This window comes from Myiozetetes cayanensis, unplaced genomic scaffold, assembly GCF_022539395.1.
Source record: "Myiozetetes cayanensis isolate MyiCay16 unplaced genomic scaffold, myiCay2020 scf33, whole genome shotgun sequence".
Taxonomy (NCBI): domain Eukaryota; kingdom Metazoa; phylum Chordata; class Aves; order Passeriformes; family Tyrannidae; genus Myiozetetes; species Myiozetetes cayanensis.
The window spans coordinates 2,708,670-2,728,898 of NW_026087555.1; the positions used below are offsets into that span (position 1 = coordinate 2,708,670).

At 38.1% G+C, this 20,229-nt stretch overlaps 1 protein-coding gene across 2 annotated transcripts in view; it reads left to right on the plus strand.

Annotated features, from left to right (window-relative positions):
* SLC10A7 (solute carrier family 10 member 7) overlaps positions 1–20,229 on the plus strand; it is a 147,025-nt gene that overhangs the window by 87,155 nt on the left and 39,641 nt on the right. For both annotated transcript variants that reach the window (XM_050327263.1, XM_050327264.1), the window contains exon 6: positions 9,758–9,793. In XM_050327263.1, the coding sequence (XP_050183220.1) occupies positions 9,758–9,793 (36 nt within the window). The remainder of the gene's footprint in view (positions 1–9,757; positions 9,794–20,229) is intronic.

Below are 20,229 nucleotides of genomic sequence, written 5' to 3' on the forward strand. Positions count from 1 at the left end.
AACAAATCCTTTTTCTCCCTGTATGTAAACCATGGTATTTGACTCCTCTTGAGTATGTATTCATTATCTTAAAATAGAAACAACCTCTCCTCCCTGTGCTCAGAATCAACATTATTGTTGAATTCCCAGGCCTAGGAGAATACTGGTTGCATTGCCAGCAAATAATTTTCCTTTCTGTATGGTGGAAGAAACTGTTCAATTAGTACAAAAAGGGTTAATCATATTACCCTTTTTAAAATACCACTTTGTTTTACCCTTCCTGGGTTTGCAAAAGAAGACACAATCAAATGGCAAACCTGTGTTTTTGTTCTTTTTCAAAAATCCTTGACAAGCCCATGACACAGGCTACTGCTGTAGCTGTACATTTCTATTCATTATTGATGACTTGGGGCCAGGCAGGCAGCACAGAACACAGGCAATATAGATTACCATATTGGGGGCTGGGTTTTGGGGTTTGTGTATACACATGTGCCTGTGTGCATTTTGGTTGGGTTTGGCCTCTGAAATACTCAATTCTGAGTGGAAATTGTAACTGAGAATAATAGTGGAAACGGATTGAATGAGTTTTGTGATACATCTTGCTAAAACAATTCAGGGCACTTTGACTAAAGATAAAAAAATGAATGCATGAGTGAGCTCACTCTCAAACTAATTATTAATAGCTTAACTTTCCAGCAGACTTGGAAATGATCCTGACGAATCCTGAGGGATTTGGAGGGCATTTCTCACCTTACAGAGTTAACACCTTGGCTGATGAGACTTTTTCCTGGCAAAACCAATGTAATCTGTCTAATTAATAACAATAATTATAGAGAGGCTATGCTGTTGGTTTGATATGGGGTGGAGGATAGTGTATCATTTCATGGATGCCACAGACCAAGCCCACAGTTTGGGTGAGCGTGAGAATTATGCCAGCACTTCAGTGATGTATTTTTAAGTGGTATTTCTGAATAGCAGGTCACCAAGAGACCTTTGCAAGGCTAAGAAAGTGTTTTACTACTACTGATGCATAATTAATCCTTATAGGTTTTTATTGGCACAATGCTCCCTCCCATTATATAAAGTTTTTCTTGTTTATATCAAAGAGGGATTGTTCAGTGTTTTACTCCTGCACGGTTTGAGGTTCTTGGCTTGAAGAAGAAGTGGGAAGACAGCATTTATTTAAACATAATTTTTATGTTAACAAATTGTAACCTACTTTGGTTCATATATTGATGGTGTCTTTATACAGAAACTGTTCTACTTACATGGTTTTGTGTTACATGGATAGCTACAGAAAGAAATAAGTAAAATCAATTTTGATAACTGCTTATAACTGCTCATTTCTGTAGAATATCTGATAGCTTTTCTCTCAGGTTTCTGTAATTTTTCCCTTATGCTTTTGTTTTCTTTCACACAACTGATCATCATGACAGGAAAAATGAATTAGCAGTTTAGTTAATTCAAAGTGTATTCTTTTAAAATATTTTTTTTAAACATTGAATGGAATAAAATGAAGGACAGAAAAGGCTTGTAGGGACTTTGCTCTGTTGGATCTCTGACTTCAAACTCTTTCAATTCTGTTTTACATGTAGAACCCTTTAAAGTAAGACTGGTGTAGAGCATAAAAACTGCATTGTCTTAGGGGGGAAGGAGAGGCAAGAAGCCATTCCACTGGAAGAAGGGCACTAAGCTACTCCAGAAAGCAATGTCAGTCAAAGCAGAGTGTTTGCTTAGTGTATTCCTTCCATTTCTGTGGTCCTGGTTTCCCTTGTTGGAACTTAGTACTCTTTAATGTGTCTAAAATATAGAATCAACTATCTGGCTAATTGAACAATGCAACTACTTCTGGTTTAGGAGATTGTTTTCCCTGGAAGGTCCCACAGCACCATCTAGTGTGTCATCCTGTCTTGCTGCCACATGGGTTTGTGGGAGCAAAGGTGCTGAGGCTGGCAGGCTTTGCTGGTGATGGCTTCTTAGTATTTTAAATCAGGATTTGCTGATTACTTAGCATAGAGCCAAATACAGGAGAAATTTAGATCCTTTTAAAAATTTCTTCTGCAAGAAAACAGACTTAAAAATTAAGTTGAAAAATAATTTTTCTTGTAAAACATATATGTAGTAACATATACATAACTGCATTTCTGTTTTCTGTGTACAAAACAAAGGAAAAATTGTGGTGCATCCTTAACACTGTACTAACATACTAACAGCAGTAAGAGGTTGCAGCACTTGGGAAACATGGCCGGAAGCAGTGCCCCCAGCAGCACCCTCCCACCTTTTGTAGGAGCTGTTCCACACACTGCCATCCAGGCAGCATCTCACTGATGGTTTCAGGATGTTTGATGGAAGCATTCATTTCCAATTCTGACTTGTGTTATATTTTGTGCATCATTCCCGATACTATTCCTGTATCTGTAAAGCACCAAGAAGTTTTTAGAGTTCCTTTAAAACTTTGGGGTCCTTACTACTGTGTTCAGAACTGTTCTGTTCCTGCAAATTTCTAATGTGTTGAAGATGCCCTCTGCTGGGAAGCAAGGCAAACTGGGCTTATCTTGAGTTTCACCTTTCTAAAATACTCTTTTCTTACTCTGGGCTTAATTCTCAATGTGATACCAGAAACTCACCCCTACTGAAAAAAATGCTTTCTCTTTTTGCTTTTATTCTTTACACCAGCTGTGACAAGTCTAGTAGTGTTACTGCCAGTAGTTCAGATCACCGTGTTTCTTGTTTCTATGTTCTGTTTTGCTGAAAGAACCAAATTCTGACTGCTCGCATTCCTTTTAGATCCATTTTTTCATGCTTGCATATAATGAATGCAAGAAGAACATCTACGAAAGTAATTAATAAATAGTGGAAATGCTTTTGATTTCTACTATTATCTGATGCTAGTAAGCTTTTTACTGTTATCTCATTTTTATCTTTTTTTTTCAAATTAATGTCCCTTCCCACAGTAGAGGCCACTAGGCTGATACAACAGAACGAAGGTGAAACAATGTCTGGAACAATTCATAAAGCTCTATGCATCATCTCATAGTTGATATGAAATCTGGTTTATTTTGTCTCCTCTGATAAATCAAAAGCCATTTTAATGTAGTGCTTCTAATTTTACAGCTTTGTTATTAAAATCCAATATTAGCCTAATTGGATGAGTTGCCGTTATTGTTGTGGTATTTATTTTTGATTATAGTTGAATTAGGGTTATGTGGAATTGAGTTTTCAATTTTGTATTGTAGTATGTTGTCTTGGTGTTGTACAATATTTATTAATTTAACAAAAATATGTGAACTTAACTTCATGCTCGTTTCAATATCTTTCCAGATTTTCCTGTTATTTATCATGGGGAGAATGGGTGTATTTAGAATCCTAAAAAATATCAGTTCATAAGCCTCTGTTCTTCCCAGCTTTCAAAACAGTTATTTGATATAAAACAGGGCAATAAACAGCCAAGTTATGTATTTTATCTTGAAGTCCTGCAGTTGTTTAAGCCTCCTCAGAACCAACAGTGTTATTGGAGTAGCTGACAGAAAAGGGATGTACAGGAGGAGTTTTACACTTGAAATTATTTTTAAAATAGTTAAATTGGAAAACAAAAGACAAGTGATTATTTGGCACCAGGATCTTCTATGATGTCCTTAGGGAAGCAAAACAGGGCCCCCGAGGTTGCGTTACAGGGCAATGACTGAAATTACAAGCACACCAGAAAGTTCTAACTTAATCTCTGAGATTCCAAGAGATAAATTATTGTGTCATTTATGCAAACACAAAGATTGCAAGCACAGGGGAAACATATGTTTTATTGTGGAAATCAATTTCAACATCTTATTCAACAAAAATTGTTCATCTCCACTATTAAGTAGGTCAATTTAATAGCAGAGTTTGTATAGCCGTGCTTACAAAATTATTAAAAGCTGTTTAAAGAACCCATAAAAAGGTTGTCTTAAGGAGGCTCCTGCAGTCCCTGGATCCAAATACTAAGGCACTGAAATGTTTTCGAAATAATATCTCTTACAGTCTTGAAATCGTCATGTTTAAATGGTTTACTACTTGAAAACTGAGATATGCAAAATTCGCAGTTGGCTCTGCAACTCTGATAACCCTGTTATCAAGCCCTTTTCTGTTTTATCCCCTCTGCATTCAGTGCCTTTCACAAGAATTTGCCTAGTCCCAATCTGACTTGTAGTGGTTTTGCCCTTCTACTTTGGAACCAAGTGTGTATATTTAGCATAGAGGCTTTTATCTTGTTCTGTAGTGTCTGTCAGGAGGTTCTGCATAGTTCCAGAGTTATGTGGGAACAAGTGGAAAAGGGGAGAAGGCAACTACTTTTGAGGATTTGGGTATGTGAAAGTCGTATTTCAGAAGAGGGAGTAATTCTGTATATGCTGTCTAAAATTAGGATTACTGCAAAGCATTTCCACATGGGACTGTACTTTAAATTGGTTTATTCAAGAGGATGAATAATGTGATATCATAGCTCATAAACGATGTTTTAGTCAGGTTTCATTCCATGAAGTGGAATTGTGGAGCTGGGACCAGCCTGAGGGGTGAGGATAGTGAGAGTCTTGTCCTCCTTCATTTGAATAGACTGGGAGTTGGCTTTGAGTGCTGCCATAGTCTTTACAATCTCTGTCATGTTCTGGAAAACACTGAATAATAAGCTTTTTGACGTTTAGGAGTGCCCACTATTTTTCTTTGTGTTGGTACCAGATTTTTTGAGAGCATCCCTTTATATGTATTCTGTCAGAACTTTGGCACTAGCTGTCTTAGTGCTCACAAACATACCTAATGCAGACCTAGAAGCACTTTTCCAGAGGCAGGGTTCTCTTTTTGAAATGTAAAACATTATGAAGTTGTCTGCAAACTTCTTAAAAATAAAATAAAGAAAAAAAAATTAAAACACACTTCCAAGCACAAAATCAAGGAAACAAAAGACGTAAGAAATAGAAATAATACATGTTTTGAGGCAAAGTCTCTCTCTTATATCGTAATTATAAAAACTACAGGTTTGGGTTTGGGGTTCTTGTTTGTGGGTGGGGTGGAGTATGCAGTGCAGGCTGGGATTTTTTGGTTGCTCTTCCTTTTCCAAAAAATGCTAGGAACTCTTGAAATAAAACCATATGAGAAATAATGTTGTACACAACTGAGGACTGAGTATCAGTTTTCATTTATGCTTGTCTTCTGATGAAATTATCTGGAATTCAGAACCATTTTCCTCACACCTTGCCCTATTAATAGCTATGGAAATGCTGCCCAGTTAACTTTTTGATAACCTTTGTTGGCCTTATCACGTGACACTGCTTACACTTTTACTTCTTTTGTATCCTGCTCTGATAAAGCATTCAAGAGCATCTGTAGCATTAAGCAAAAGTAGGTAATTGACTTCAAAAAATACACATTTGTTCAAACCTTGATTACAAAAACCTTTTTTTTTTTCTTTCAAGCTCTACTTCTTAAGACAAATCAGATGTGACTTTGGTTAAGGTTTTTCTCACCAATAATTGCCCCATGTGTGTCACACTGGTGACCTGTAAGAATGAAGAAAAATTGCATGGGAAATTTGTGGGTAAGGGAAACGAAGGAAAGTTCACATGTATTTCATGCCTCATTACAATAATCCCTACTTGTCTTCTACCATGTGTCCCTCTGGATCTGTGCCCACCTTCCTCTTACTATTTGCATAATTTCATTCTTAATGATTTGCCATCGTAGTTTCAAATTAATTATGTGACTTCCCTTTGCTGTCTGATTTGGCAGCCAATTCTATGTATTGATTCTATATATTTTTTGGAGAATAGATCCCTCTTAATGTCTGCTCTACAGTAATGTTATACTGGATGAAACTTATGGAATACCTCCTAACGTCTTTATCTTTACAAGGCAAACAACAATTAAATGGATCTCCGAGTACATCCTTGCGGTTAATATGTATATGTACATGCTTCCACACTCAAACCTGTATTTAAACTTTTTTAATTGAGATAGGTTTTATTATCCTTACTGTAAAGAGAGGTGTATTTACAGTTATCTGACTATTCAGATTCCTATGTTGTATCATTGTCTCAGGTCAGGCTGAGATTTTTTCTGCCCTTTTCCACTAAAATCATTGAAATATATTCAGTCAGTCTTTCACATCAGAGGTGTAAATGGATTTCTTGAAAGTTTTTCTGCAGATAGCAAACGGCAGTCACTTTACAACTTTGACTCCATTGTGGGCAGCAGTCGGAAAGCTAACACTACACCCGAACTTTGAAGATGCTAAAACTGTGTAATGACCTTGCATTCTCAAGGGCAGATGCTCAGCTTCTGCTGGAAGTGCTAATCTACAATCTGTTTATCTCCATACACTATGTATTTGACAGCACTTGCCTGGAAAGCAAGGCAGGGAAAAGGGCCGTCAAATTTAGTTGTTTTTTCCTCTCTGATGGTATTAGTGTCCAATGGACTTAGAAACCGTAGTCTTTATTTTAATTTTTAGCTTTCTTTGTACTTCTCAGCCAGTTATAGTTTTAGAAAGCAGCCACACTGCCACTGTCAGGATATGCTTGTCTTTGTGAAGCCTCTGCTGGAGCGTGAACTGCACTGTGTGGAGTTACTGTTCTCTCCCACCTTTTCTTTATTCTTAGTGAATCAGACTTCGATTTTACCTTCAAAATGGAAATTGTCACCCGTATTTTCTGTTAGTAGGCTTTAGACTCTATTTATTATCCTTTAGTGGGCATGAATTGAGATGCATCATACAATGCTTATGAGCATAATGAGGAGCATGTTTCTAACGAAGAGGTAATGTGTTGAAGCAGGGTGGTGTGTGCAGAGAAAGGTAATGCCTTTTGTTAAACAAATACACGATAGTATGTAAACCTTCTTCAAATGTGGGGCAGAAACCTGAAGGGAAGGACTTTTGCACATAAAAGAAGGTCAGTATTTTTAGGTAACATATAAGTGGGCTTTATATGCCCAAAGTTTGTTGTTTACCAGCTCCGTGAGTCAGTTGGGTAACAGAGATTCTCACCCCTAATGAATCTTGCCTTGCCTGCGCCCGTGAACCATCATAGTCACCACAGCACTACTGAGTGAAAAAAACTCTTTGGTTTTAATGTAATCCCTGTGGTTTTTCAAACTGGCACTCTTTATCAAAATAAAACATTAACATCAAATTACTCTGATTCAGCAACAGCATCTATTTTTTAATATGAACTTGTCTGTTCTGTCAGGTAATTGTTTAGCTTCCCAGGGAATTGCGTATGCGTTGCAAATGGGAAAGTTCAGCCTTGTAAATCCTTTCTGTGGTGAGGCAACAGGAAACTCGCTTCTGATTATTAAGATCACCAGGTTTAATAGCAAAATTTAGCAACAAATTGCTAGAATTGACTTTTTGAACGCTAAATTTTCAACATGTTCAGTTAGGAATCTCTTTATGATGTATAGCAGGATTTTCTTCCTCTTCACTTACAGAATTATGAAGAAGTGTTACTGTCATAGAGGTACCAATTCCTTTTGTGAGACATTCTTTGAATTTAGCAGTGGCTGTTGCTCATTGTGATAATGTCACCAAGCTTCTGAAGTAAATACGTAGCAAGTGACAACATCCATCCTAAAGAATAAGGACACCATCTTTATTTAGCAACAAAATAAAGGGGAGGGTTGGTTTAGTTTGGCTTTTTACCCTTTCATTTTTTTTGGTAATGTGTAAAAGTGTGCTGAGGCGTGAAGCATGTAAGAAATTACTACTACTGCTGAATCAATGAGTTCCTTCAGACGTAGAGGAGAGCTGACTGTACTCACCAGCTGTCAGTGTGCACTCTTCTCCCTTAATTCGATGCTCAGTTAGAGTATGGAATGCTTCTGGTGTGTCACCTCCTGCTCTATCTGTGCTCTTCTTGGCTCATGCAGAAGGCTGGAAAGTGGAACCCTGCTGCAGTGGTGTTCTGTCATCCCAAAATTACAGAAGGCTAAGGGAATACTCAGGCACCTGGTAATAGTAGAGGTGTACAGTGTAGTTGTTATGGGGGAAGGGGGATGAAGGGGAAAGTCTGGCTCATGTATTCTTAGTAGTAGTCCATAAACATTGAGTTTGGTCATTCTGATGAAGTGACTGTGTTGTACCTTCATTATACAGATCTTACTGTCAGTTTACTATTCTGAGCATTGTAGATGCTGCTGTACACAAGTGTCAGTTCAGCTCTTGGTGCTTCCTCCCTTCCTTAACTTTTGTTTCTTCCTCCACTACTGGTATTGTTAAACACCTATATTTCTTCATATCTGTTACCTGCATTTTGGTGTAGACCTCCTGTAAAGAGAAAGTGACTCCCTGAAGCAATTCTTACTGCTTCTACTTCTTCTGTTTTTAGTCTCTTATGGTCTATCTCAATTGTGACATTTGTAAAAAGATAAATTATTAGGGATAGCTAGGCTGTGGGGCAGTCAGATATGGCATATATTATTTATTTCAAAATACATTTTTAAATTCTGCAGAGCCTTCAAGTTGCACAGCTTAACTGTTGCCTCCTTGATCCTTCCTGTCTGCTATAATTTGTGGCATTTATTTGTTGCATTTTGTTTTAGCAGCACAATAGGAACTCTCTGAGGATAATGGTCTGTCTGGATCTGTGATTTTCTGTGAACCCAGAAAGCAAATACGAAACTAGTGATTTAAGGTTTTTCTTAATATTAGCTTCCAAAAGATTGAAGTAAAGCTGTGTTACTCAAGGTTAAATGAAAAGTAGGGGACAACTGCTTTTTTCGTTCAATTGTTTTTTTACTTGTAGCTAAAATAAGCCATAAAATAAGCATCATTTTAGATAAATGTGAGCAAGTTTTGGACCTTTGTCCTTTGAAAATAAAGTTTGTGGATAGTTGAAAAACTAGCTGTTCTTGAGACCTATCTGGATGGAGAATAGTCTTGGCTTAGAGAAGTTCCAAGCAAACTCTGTGAATTAGCATGCATTAAATGATAGAATCATTTTATTGAGCAATAATAAAATATTGAAGTCAGAGGGAAGGATGATGGGGAATTGCTATTTGCAGCTATGAAAGTGATGTATGTCATGTTAACTCCCAGCCCAAACAAGTCATTCTAAGATTTGCTCTCATGAAACTTAAAATCCTCTGTTTTGTCCAATCATCAGCTTTAAACCTGTTCCTTGTCAGTGAAGACAACAAATCTTTTTGCTTGCGTCTGCCTGGGGAATGTGGAAAGCTGAGGTGGTCCTGTGTGATTAAATTAGATGAAAGACTTGCCTTCTACCAGTGAGACATGAAGTCTAATCAAGTGAAATGAGTTTTGAGATCTCAGCTCATTTCCTTGGGGAATATCTGCTTACATTACACAGTCACGACACCTAATTCATCACAGTTGATGCAGCTTTCGCTCAGAAGAGGACCTGGGACTGAGTAGCAGGGGACTTGATCACAAGTCTCTCCCTAAGGAGGAGCAGCTTAGTGAAGTTAAGATACAGCACAGTGAGCGGAGAGGTTTAATATGTTTTTTAAAATAAGTTATCTATATTTCTGTGTATCAAATCTTTTTAGAATAGAGGGGCTTAGGTGTAAAATGGAGAAAGCTAGAGGTGACAAAAGGCGCTTAGTACAGAGTGTAATTTATAAAATGATTGGCATACAAATGTTAAAGAACATACACAGTGAAGAGCAAAGTTGAGCTTCTTGTTACTTAAATTTTGTGATGTTGAGTGATGTTTGTGGGTTTGCATGTACTAAGGTATAAGGAAGTAAAGCCTATTCTGCTTCCCTGACTAACCAACTGTTTTTTTGTTTCTTCCAGGGCATTGTTATAACTCCACTTCTGCTCTTGCTTTTTGTAAGTATTGTGATCTTAATACATCTTCTTACTAGGTAGTCTTATACCTGTTAGACAGTATATTTAAGGTATAAATTTGGGTGATTTTCACTCTGCTTAAAAAAATGAAGATTTTTTTGCTCAGTATTTGAAATAAACTATCTCCCAGGAAGACCAGCAAAGTGTATCACAATGAATGCAAACATTACTTGCACTTCATTCTAAGAGGACCATTCTATTGTTCTTGCAGTATTGCAAAGCCACATGATATTAGTCTGGATAAAATCAAACACATGCAAGGTAGGATTATAATTTGATTACTAGATCTCTTGGAGAGCTTCTTCCTTCTTCCATGTAGGAGCTGGACAAGATCATACTGATTTGAAATGTATGACAGGCCAATTGTAAAAGCAATTCAGATAAACAGAGACTTGCTTTTTGGGCAACTAAGCCCATGGGTATTTTTGTGGTAGAGGATAGCAAGACAAATTACTGAAGCCCCTGTGTGTCACTAGGTGTGATGCTGCTTCGTTCCTGTTAGTTCAAGATTTTGTTTTCAATTGTTAGTCTTCAGTCAGGGCCTTTGATCCTTACATTTCATGGTGAAAGAAAAAGGAGAAAACCAGGTTTTATGTTCATGCTTATAAAGGAATGGATATTAGTCAGCATACAACAAAGAGGCTTTCATAGATGCGTAGTGGTGCTTCAGTAAATCTCTTGTCAGTTAGGAAGTCTTGGTGCTTGGGGATTTGCTGACACAAAGGGTGTGGTGTGATTCAAGTTACTGAGGACTGTGGCTTTGTGAAGAGTAGGGAAATAAGCTGAAGCACTTAAAGGATTTCAGGATAGGTATGCATGGTCTTTTATGTTTATCTTACTGATGGCTTTGTATGCAAGCCAGCACACTGGAAAGGGAGAGAAGCAATTTGTAAGTGGCACGCAAGTGGTGCACTGTTTATGGTAGGGATGCTTAAGCAGCATATGTACTGTACACAAATATGGCAGTGTAAACTGGGATAAATAGTACTGTGAAAGTGGCTGTAATATTATCTGCTACTGCCTCAGTAAAACTGTGTGGGAAGATTTTTATTTTACTACAACAAATTGGGATTCATCTGATGTATCTGTGTTTACACACAAACTTTATCATATATATGTCGGTACACACCAGCAAAGCTTTCTGATATACCTGGGAACATAGACTTACAGTAGGTTGAAAAAGATAACGTCTTTTTAAAAAAATGGGTGTTTTGTTGTTCTTGCACTGAATACATTGATTCTGGATGGTCTGCCTCACTGTTTTCCAGTCCTCTTCCATCTTGTATGGAATGGGTTTCTTCCACAGGCATTCATCCAGAGACCTGTGCCTTTGTTTCTCAGTGGCTGAAATGTCAACTGTTATTGCTTTTGCTCACTGGCAGCATTCACCCTGCTATGCCTCACACAGTTTTAGTAGCCAAAAGGGATATTTTCTGTAGAAACTGAAATGTTAAGGAAAGATCTGCATATCTCTTCAAGCAAGATTCCTTTGGTGTCTTTGTGGACAGATAGAAAGATATCCTGTCCCATAAATTGCAGTTTTCACCATTACTTCTCAGAAGAGAGGGTAAAACTTCATTTGTGTAAGAACAGGAAGGCTAAGCATATGTCTCTGTTCTTCCTATCAGCCCTGGAGACATTTGTATGAGAAGTTTGTAAAATGCACAATGATTGTTGGGCGGTTTGTAACATGACTCGGGAGTTGTTTTTCTTGAGGAAGATATGCACATGAATTATTTTTTCATCAGAATGATAAACAAACTAGTCTGAGGATGAGGGGAGTTAAAAAAACTGCATTTTTTGTCACAAGGCTCAAAACTTGAGCACTTCTCTTGGGGTTTATAAATATTTAAAACTTCTTGAGGTCTTTGCTGAGGGTTTCAGACATGAAGAGTAGCATTCAGGTCAACCCAACAGCATATCTTGCTTAGATGAAATCTGCCTTCTCTGAAGGTTGAGTTTATCCAGAGGTAAGTATTTGGAATAGCAAACTAAACATGCACCCCCTGATGCACTGTCCTTGTACCCTGACAGTCTGTGATTTGGACTGCTGAAACCTTTCTTCTCTCACGAACCTCTCTAGTTTTCATTTGAGTTTCCTTGATGCATCTGGCCTGGCTGACATATAGTGGATTCAAGCACACAGTTCACAGGTTTCTGTTTTCTTGTTTACAACGTGCAGCTTGATCATTTCATGAGGTACTGTGGAGTTACTGCAGAATGACAATGGCTAGTAATTTCCTGGTTATCTTTTCTGGACCATTCATCAGTTTAGTCATGCATCGTAGCCTTAGTACTTAATTAATAAAGGGTGGAATTTTCAAGTCTCAAAATAAAACTCCTTTTTACCTCAACAATAACAGAGCCGGGCTTCTGAATACTATTCATGAACCTTTGAAGTCAATGTCATCAATGAATTTTAATTCCTCAGGCTGGTACTCATGAGCACTAACTCTTCCACAGAGTCATGCTGTGACAATGCAACATAGACTGAATGCTATGTTGCATTAGTGATCACATTTGCCTGTTTACAGTATATAAGATAACCGTAGTGCTGCCAGAAATAAAATACGTTGTTGTCTATTAAGTTATTTTTGTTATGTAGCTTAACCTGAGGTAACAGTTATCATTTATATTTTGCCCTATATGCACCAGAGAATATAATGTTCTGAACTGCTTTTCTGTTCATAATTGCCTAGTAATGTCAATATAAACTGTCCAAACAACATTGATAAAGGCATATTGAAGCTATAATAAATAATGCGTTAATACAAATAATTTATTATCTTAAATGGATGGTGTTGAACACAAGATCATCAGTTACATTTCTGAAAAGTGTATTTCTGCCTTGGAATTTCTGGTGTAAAGCTTACTCAAAATTAACATTCTGAGAGGTTCTGATCAATGAAACCTTAAATACTGTGCATATAAGTACTGGACTGTATCCTTGTGAAGAATCTTAGCTAAACTTTATAAAGAACACCTGACTTTGCCACAGATACCTCTGATTAACACTTCACCTACTGAATCTATTGAAGTTTTTATTTGCCTATTAAAGCTATTACCTATTGAAACTATTGAATCTGACTTCCAGCTACTTTAATCAGCAATATCATCATCCTCATGTTAACCCTTGTTATTAACAGTTAATATGTCATATTCCCAGCAAAGATGTTACAAATGGGCAATGTCCCATAAACTATATATAATTGATTAGAGTTCATATATGTGGTGAACCGGAGTGTTGAAACAAAGTGCTGTGAGTTACATCGGTTTCAAGTTAACATGAGGTTACGCTGTTCACATTTCTTTGCAACATTCTGCAATGTTTCATTAATGATGGTTAGGAGGCTGTGTACCAAAGCATTCAGAGAAGGTCGCTGTCTGTCCTCCTCTTGTCAGGTCGTATACTTGGCTGAAGCCAGAGGTGACACATTGATCGTGAAATTGTTTAAAGAAGAGAAATAAGTTTTATTTTATCAAAGGCATCTGAGGGGGAAGACCCCCCCACCAACTAGAATAAGTGTAGACTAAATTTTGCTTTTGAAAATAACTGTATTGCTATCAATAAATAATGACTACTAATTAGTTAAGTAATAGCCAAGGAAGTAAGGCACTTGGGTATGACTGGCCATCTTTACCTATCATATAACTTGTTCTCTGTTTTATTTCCTTCAGTATTTGTAATAATATCATATGTTTCCTAATAACAGTTTATGATTTGAATTCATAAGTATGCTGCATTTGGGCCCATTTATGTTACTAAAAGACAGTTAAATGAAAGGTGTCATCGTACTGTGAAGATAATAGTGCTGTAATCTCTTTGATAACCTCAAGGTGTCAACACCTTTTTATGAAGTCTTATTTGCAATACACTGTTTCAGGAGCACTGAGCTCTACAACAGTGGTAGCTGTATCATCTCATTAACATACCCTTAGATTGTAACTTTAGTCATGAAAAACAGGAATATGTAGGAATGGAGGTTTATTTTCATTGAGCGATTTCACATGCCTTTGTATTGCACGGGATGGAGGCCAGCCTGATGCCTCAGCAAGGTAATCTCTCTTGGATTTGCCTTGGAAACAGCATGGGCACAGATACTGTACTAACACGTAAAGGAATGATGCAGTTCCCTTTCTTTCTACTCTCCAGCTGTGCTATCTGTGCTCTATCTGTCCTTAAAGCTGACTGAGCACATGGACTGGCAATTTCACCACGCTACACAAACTTATGATTTTGTTGAATGTAACAGGTGTAAAAATAGAAGCAGCCAGTCATCTGCACCTGTTGTAGCCAAATGTGATGCTGTGGTTTTTACGGCACAGTATCCCACCTCTGCCACCTCCTCCGGTATTACCCTTCTGGTGCTTGACAGATGTGGTCTCGTCAGTTGCTGGAAGCACAGCCAGTTAGCTATCAAAGTAACAACAGTCCAAGTGTGTGAATCTGTGTATTTTTATTGAAAGACTAAAAGAAATGTTAGAGATAAGTCAGTATTTTACATTTTAATGTACTTTACATTCTTCAGAAGCATGCCATTTAATGTGGAGTGTTAAGAGCCAATGCAAAATTCACATGGAGATTTTGCCAAGTGTCTTTTTAAAAACACATATAACTGTCAGGCATTACTCTCCTGTTAGCTATTTTACCAGTGAAGACTACCATGACATTTGTGTCAAAATGAAATCTTACCAAGGCTTTGTCAGCTTGCTCCTGCTCTTGATTTATTCAGTTATGTTTTCTTTTCTGATACCCTCTCAAATTCCTGAATTTTGTAGTGGGTATTTTTATGTTGGCATTGTAGTGGTGATGCTGTAAGTACTAGCAAGTAGCACTGCTGAAAGAATTCAGGAGTAGACAAGTGAAGGAAATTCAGTGCAAGTATCACAGAGAAAAGTGAAATAAAGTGAGTGGTGAATAAGGACATGAGTGAAATTAGAAACTGATAGAAACACTGAAAAGCTTTCCTCTGTACTCGCAGAGTTGTTGATACTTCCCAAACTTTTGCCAAGTCTTCCCCAACCCCATGTATTTCAGAATAATCTCTTTATTGAAAGGCACTGTCAGTACCTATTTTGGTTTTAAACTGGATTTCTACACACTATGCCTTGTTTTTTCCTCTCAAGCACATGGTAAATGAGAGTTGATACCAGTCAAATGAATTGTTAAATATGCAAATATTTTAGTAGCTGAAAAGCCCTGGAAGTTGATAAGGAAGTTGCAGCTAATGGATTTCACTGGTATGTGACAAAGGGCTGATTACAGAGAGGGGGAGAGGGAGGGGAAGCAGCACAGTGCATTAGCTGTTAACAGATCAACTCATTCATGTAGAAGATTGAAAATGCATCATTATTTCTACCTGGTTAATTATCTCACAGTTTCCTTTCTTCTTTAAACATTGGGAAAACAAAATTCTTTGATCTGATCCAAAATTTTAACAATTAATCAAAACTTTTTAATGACTGTTGTGAAATATTTGCTTAATAATTTTATTCCTTTTTTCATATTCACCTTTTATGACTTTGTTATTTAAATTGGAAACAAGTAACAGAATGATAGGGACCCTCCCTCTTCCTGAAACACACATACAAAATACTGTAAATTTGTCTAGGTAGAAAACTCTAAATATGTAATGTTTCTGTGGAGGACTTGCTCTTCTACTTGTTACTGCTCTTGAAATTTTCATCTGTACAATGCTAGGGGAGCCTTTCAAGTACTCAACCTGCTTCCACATAGCAGAAGCTAACCACACATCTTAGTAGGATCATAGAACCAGGCTACCAGGAAGATCCCATCCTGACTTAACCAGTCCACCTCTTTTCCATGCTGTGCAATTCACTCAAATCTGAACATCAGCTAACCTAAAAGTAAGGATTTTTGTTCTTCCTCCTCCTTTTGCAATCCTAGAAACTTGTGTCTCTGATCAACAGAAAATTAATTTCCAGTAAGTATTGGTGGAAGGCGTTTTATGCATTTTTCTTTGCTGTCTGTGTTATCAGACACCTGAATAGCACTTCTCTGAAATTTAACACTATGGCTCAGACTTTCTCTTTCCCAGTCTTCAGTCAGCTAGGCTGAACAGGCCATGCATTTCCAATCTTAAAACTGTAAATACAAAAAACATTGGTAAAACAAATCCCTTGTTCTGAGGTATTTTGTGCATCTGCTCCAGTTTTAATTCCTTTTTCGCCACAGGTAGTATGAATTCTGCACAATTACCCAGTGTTCTTCACAAGGTCTTATCTAGGCCTTGTGCTATGTCACAAGTATCCCCTACCTTCACTGATTTATTTCTGGTACATCACAGCTGCCATTTTCATGGATACCAGTATTCATGGTTCTTAATTACCATTTATTTACTAATCTCTGTCTTTCCAGTTAGTTATCCACTTGCTTTCAGCAGAATTTTTAGATGCTAGTCGCTAAGTCCCATCTCTCCAAGGGTATTCATCATCTAATTCCCATTTAGGTGCTTTTGGGTTGTAAACTTGATCTTGTTTCTTTGCATTAGCCCTCAAGATTGTTGTACCATGGTAAAGTGGAAGAGTAGTTCTGGTGTATTTCAGATGAAGAACAGTTATTTTTACAGCTCTATAAAAGGCTTTAAAATCGACAGCTATGTTTGGATTGGCTTGGTATTTAATGTGTCACTGGGGAACCCAGGCAGGATCAGGCATCTGTGAGCACTTTAACAAGGGAACCCCAAAATATACAGTCTCATTGCCCAAACCAGGGGAAAAAAAAAAAAAAGTCAGATTGTCAGCTCTTCCTTTTCCATACTTCTGCTTATGAAACTTTGATTTTTTAAATTTTTTTTTTTTTTTGAAACGGAACTGCAGGGTATATGTAGACAGCTAGATCCTTTTATATTTGTGCCAAATCAATTCCCACAGCCACACAAGCATATAGAATATGCAAGAATTTCCAGAACATACCTAGTTCTTTAGCAGACCTAAGTATTTACATTTGATTTTTAAGAATAACAGTGAAAGGTCTACTTGGTAAAATGCATGGCTGCCAAACCATTGGGTGTAATCTCTGTGGTACCTTAGCCCCCTTCTGAGAGAAGAGACAACTTACAGTCTTTTCATAGGCATAATTAAAAGCTTTGTTTTAAAATTTAAATCCATTCTTTAGAAACTCCATTCTTAGTGATATGTTTCCCCTTCCCACTCCACCCATTCGAGGTGGACTATTTCAGTACCAATGACTCCTGGTCAGGGCCTGGGATGGCAACTCTCTGTCGGCATCTTTTATACAGCTTCACTGCCTTACCGAGATATTGTAATGCTCTGCACGTGAATGCCTTTAAAGCAGTGGGGTAGGAGGAACATCGCAGTGACCTGTTTAGACTGATGGGAGATGTTATGTAGGAGTGACCACTTTACCTCTTTTGACCTCATACTTGGAACTGGGAGCTGGGCACTGTGGAACTCATAGGAGTACATCAGCGCTCTTTCTACTGCTTCCAACTTCCCAGTTTTCCCAGATCCTCCGCATCATTACTGCCCATGGCAATGTATTCACTGCCAAACACTTCCATTTGCCACATACCTGGATTACTGCATATTTTTCTGCTGTAGCATGGCATGCTGCAATGACTGGGTCAGGATAAGGGCTCGGGAAAGAGTCCAAAGCAAGTGAGGTCTTAGTTCAGTTGGTCACTCTTGTTCATTGTCCTTCATTACTAAACTGGACCCTATCCATACCTTTTCCAAAAGTGGATCACGTTCCATGTCCTTTTTGTAACGAGTCTGCCACCCACAACAGGATATAAAGGCGTGGGGTGGTCCAGACAGGCCTCTAATGCAGCTGGATCTGGACTGGATGAGAGTAGCCAGAAGCAGTGATAATATAGCACTGAACACCAACTTTCAAGATGGATGTCAGAGTAGCCAGATTTGAAGGTGGAAAAGAAAAGCTTAAATTGAACACCTCCCGTCAGAGAGCAACCAGTGCCCCCCCACTGGTTCTGCCCTGTTTTCACCCTCACCTTGCTTCCTCCTCTGTGCTCAACAGCTGGTGAGGCTGAAGCCAGCTGATGGTGTGTGAAGAGCACAAAGACACAGCTTGAGGAAGCCTGTTAATTGCAGGAGAACACTGGAAGAGTAAAAGCCACCCCCAAAGGACAACTACCTCCAAAGTGGACTCAGTGTGTCACTGGGCTGTAATTTAGTGTGACTGGTAGGACATGTGTTTCTTCTGAGCCAGAGGCAGTGTAGACACGGGAACACTCAATATGATACCTGCCTGGTCTACCAGAAAGATGAGAATGGAGTATCTGGCTTGTGGAGGCAATCTAGGCTTGGGAGTTGGAATTGTCTCGTTTTCATGCAAGGAAGATTGGGTTTTGTGCTTTGTTTTTTACCCTATCTGGTTAAATATAACCTTTCAATTAAGGATAAGCCAATGTTTCTGCCACAAACTCATAGAGAAACCCACTAAATAATTTGTCAGGGTTTTTTTTCTCTTGAGAAGAAAGGTCTAGGACTAAAGTAGCAAGAATGCTGCAGGTCAGGTTTGAAGTACTGCATGGTGACAGAATTGTTTGGGAAGATTTGCCTGGAATTCTCTTTCTGCTTACTGAGTTTTCCTGTTGAAATCACTCTGATTATTTAAGTGAAAAGTGCCTTTCCCCAAGTAAGAATTTTCAGGGTCTTTTTTTCAATAGTGAGTCTATTAAAGCAGGGCTGGCTTACTAATAAACCTTTGACTGAAATGCTGCTATCCAGAACAGCACATAACGATCTCTTTACAATATTAAACTTCTTTTTATAAAACCTTTTAAAACAAGCATAGACAATATGGAGGCAGCATGAAAATTTGTGATTCCTGTTTAATTAAATGGTGCATTTTATCTTCTGTAAGTCATTCCAATCAGGTATTTGTTTTGGTATAAATCAGCAGTTTGATTCTATGATGTTTTTGCACCAGTTCTTATAATACTTCTGTTTGCCAGTGAAAAATATTCATTTTTGGGCCTGGATATTATTATAACAAGGATAGCAGCCAAATACAATCAGCCATTTTAACATAATGCTAATGTTGGTGCAATGCAGATTTAGGTGGTGTTCTTTTAGGAAAAAAAAAGTCGTTTCATGACAGCACAGAACTTAGTTTGATCCAGCTAAAACCTGAACAGTGGAACAGGCTCCCCAGGGAAGTGGTCACAGCACCAAACCTGTCTGCACTCAAGAAGCATTCGTACAATGTTCTCAGGTACATGGTGTGATTCTTGGGGATGGTCCTCCTGCAGGGCCAGGAGTTGGACTCAGTGATCCTGGTGGGTCCCTTCCAACTCAGCATATTCTGTGATTCTTTGAAAATCATTTTTATTAATTCAGACAGGCAATGTCTGAGAGTCCATGGGATAACTTAGGGTTGTGAGTCTGATGATTTCTCATGCTGCAAATGTTGAGAAGATCCTGATCAAATTATGCTTCCATTAGCTGTGTGTCCTTTAGCGGTTTTGATTTTTCATCATTAGCCACTCTATGTCCAGAGTCTGGGTTAAAAAGCATTTTTTTTTTCTGTGTCATTGAGAAGCTCCTGCCCTTTCTTCATCCTATATCTCATCTTCTGTATCTTTCCCAGGGAATAGATTAGGGTTAAGATAATACAGGACTTGATAGACATTATCTAACAGATAGGTTCTAATGAAAACCAGTCCACTGAAGTTATTGTCAAAATATACATCAGGGCAACCAAACTGAGAAGTCTGTTTGAAGAAGTAACCTCAGTGCCACAGGTGGGATAGGGAAGTCTAACACACTGCAGTGCACGAAGAGAGGGCAGAGCAAACACACTGCTGCGAACCTCTGTGTCCAGGTGAGGTATAGCAGAGTGTCAGGACCTCCTGAGGACCCCAGAAAAAAACCTGTTCTGTACAAAGATCCATGCTATTCTTTACAAAGTAATGGGAGGTGCTGGAGACTGGCAGAAGAATATGATTCTCAAGCATCAACTGAAAGAGGGTCAAAAATACATGGTTGATCATTGGATCATGCATGGGAGGATTCATATTATAAGCAGAAAAACTTGTCTTTTTTTACAAAAAGGAGAGGGGTTTTCCCAACAAACCAGATGTAGCTGAATAACTCATTTCCTCTGGGCAAAAGGAAGGTTGAATAATTTTTTTTTCAGTTATTAATTATGACATTTTGGACTGATATGTGGATTTTTGTTTCGTTTAAAATGTAATCAGGGTGAGAGAGTCACCTGAAACATCTGCCTTTTTGTGGCCCAGATAACACTGAGATGAACCTGAACAGGTGGGGTGGAGTTGACAGGGTGAAGAACCATAGGCTGATATCCTGATATAGAGAAGTGGGGTTTAAGATAAAATAATTTTACATTTCCGAGGTAAATTGGTTTAGTATCCCAAAAACAGTACCTGTAATTCAGTTCCTAATGATGT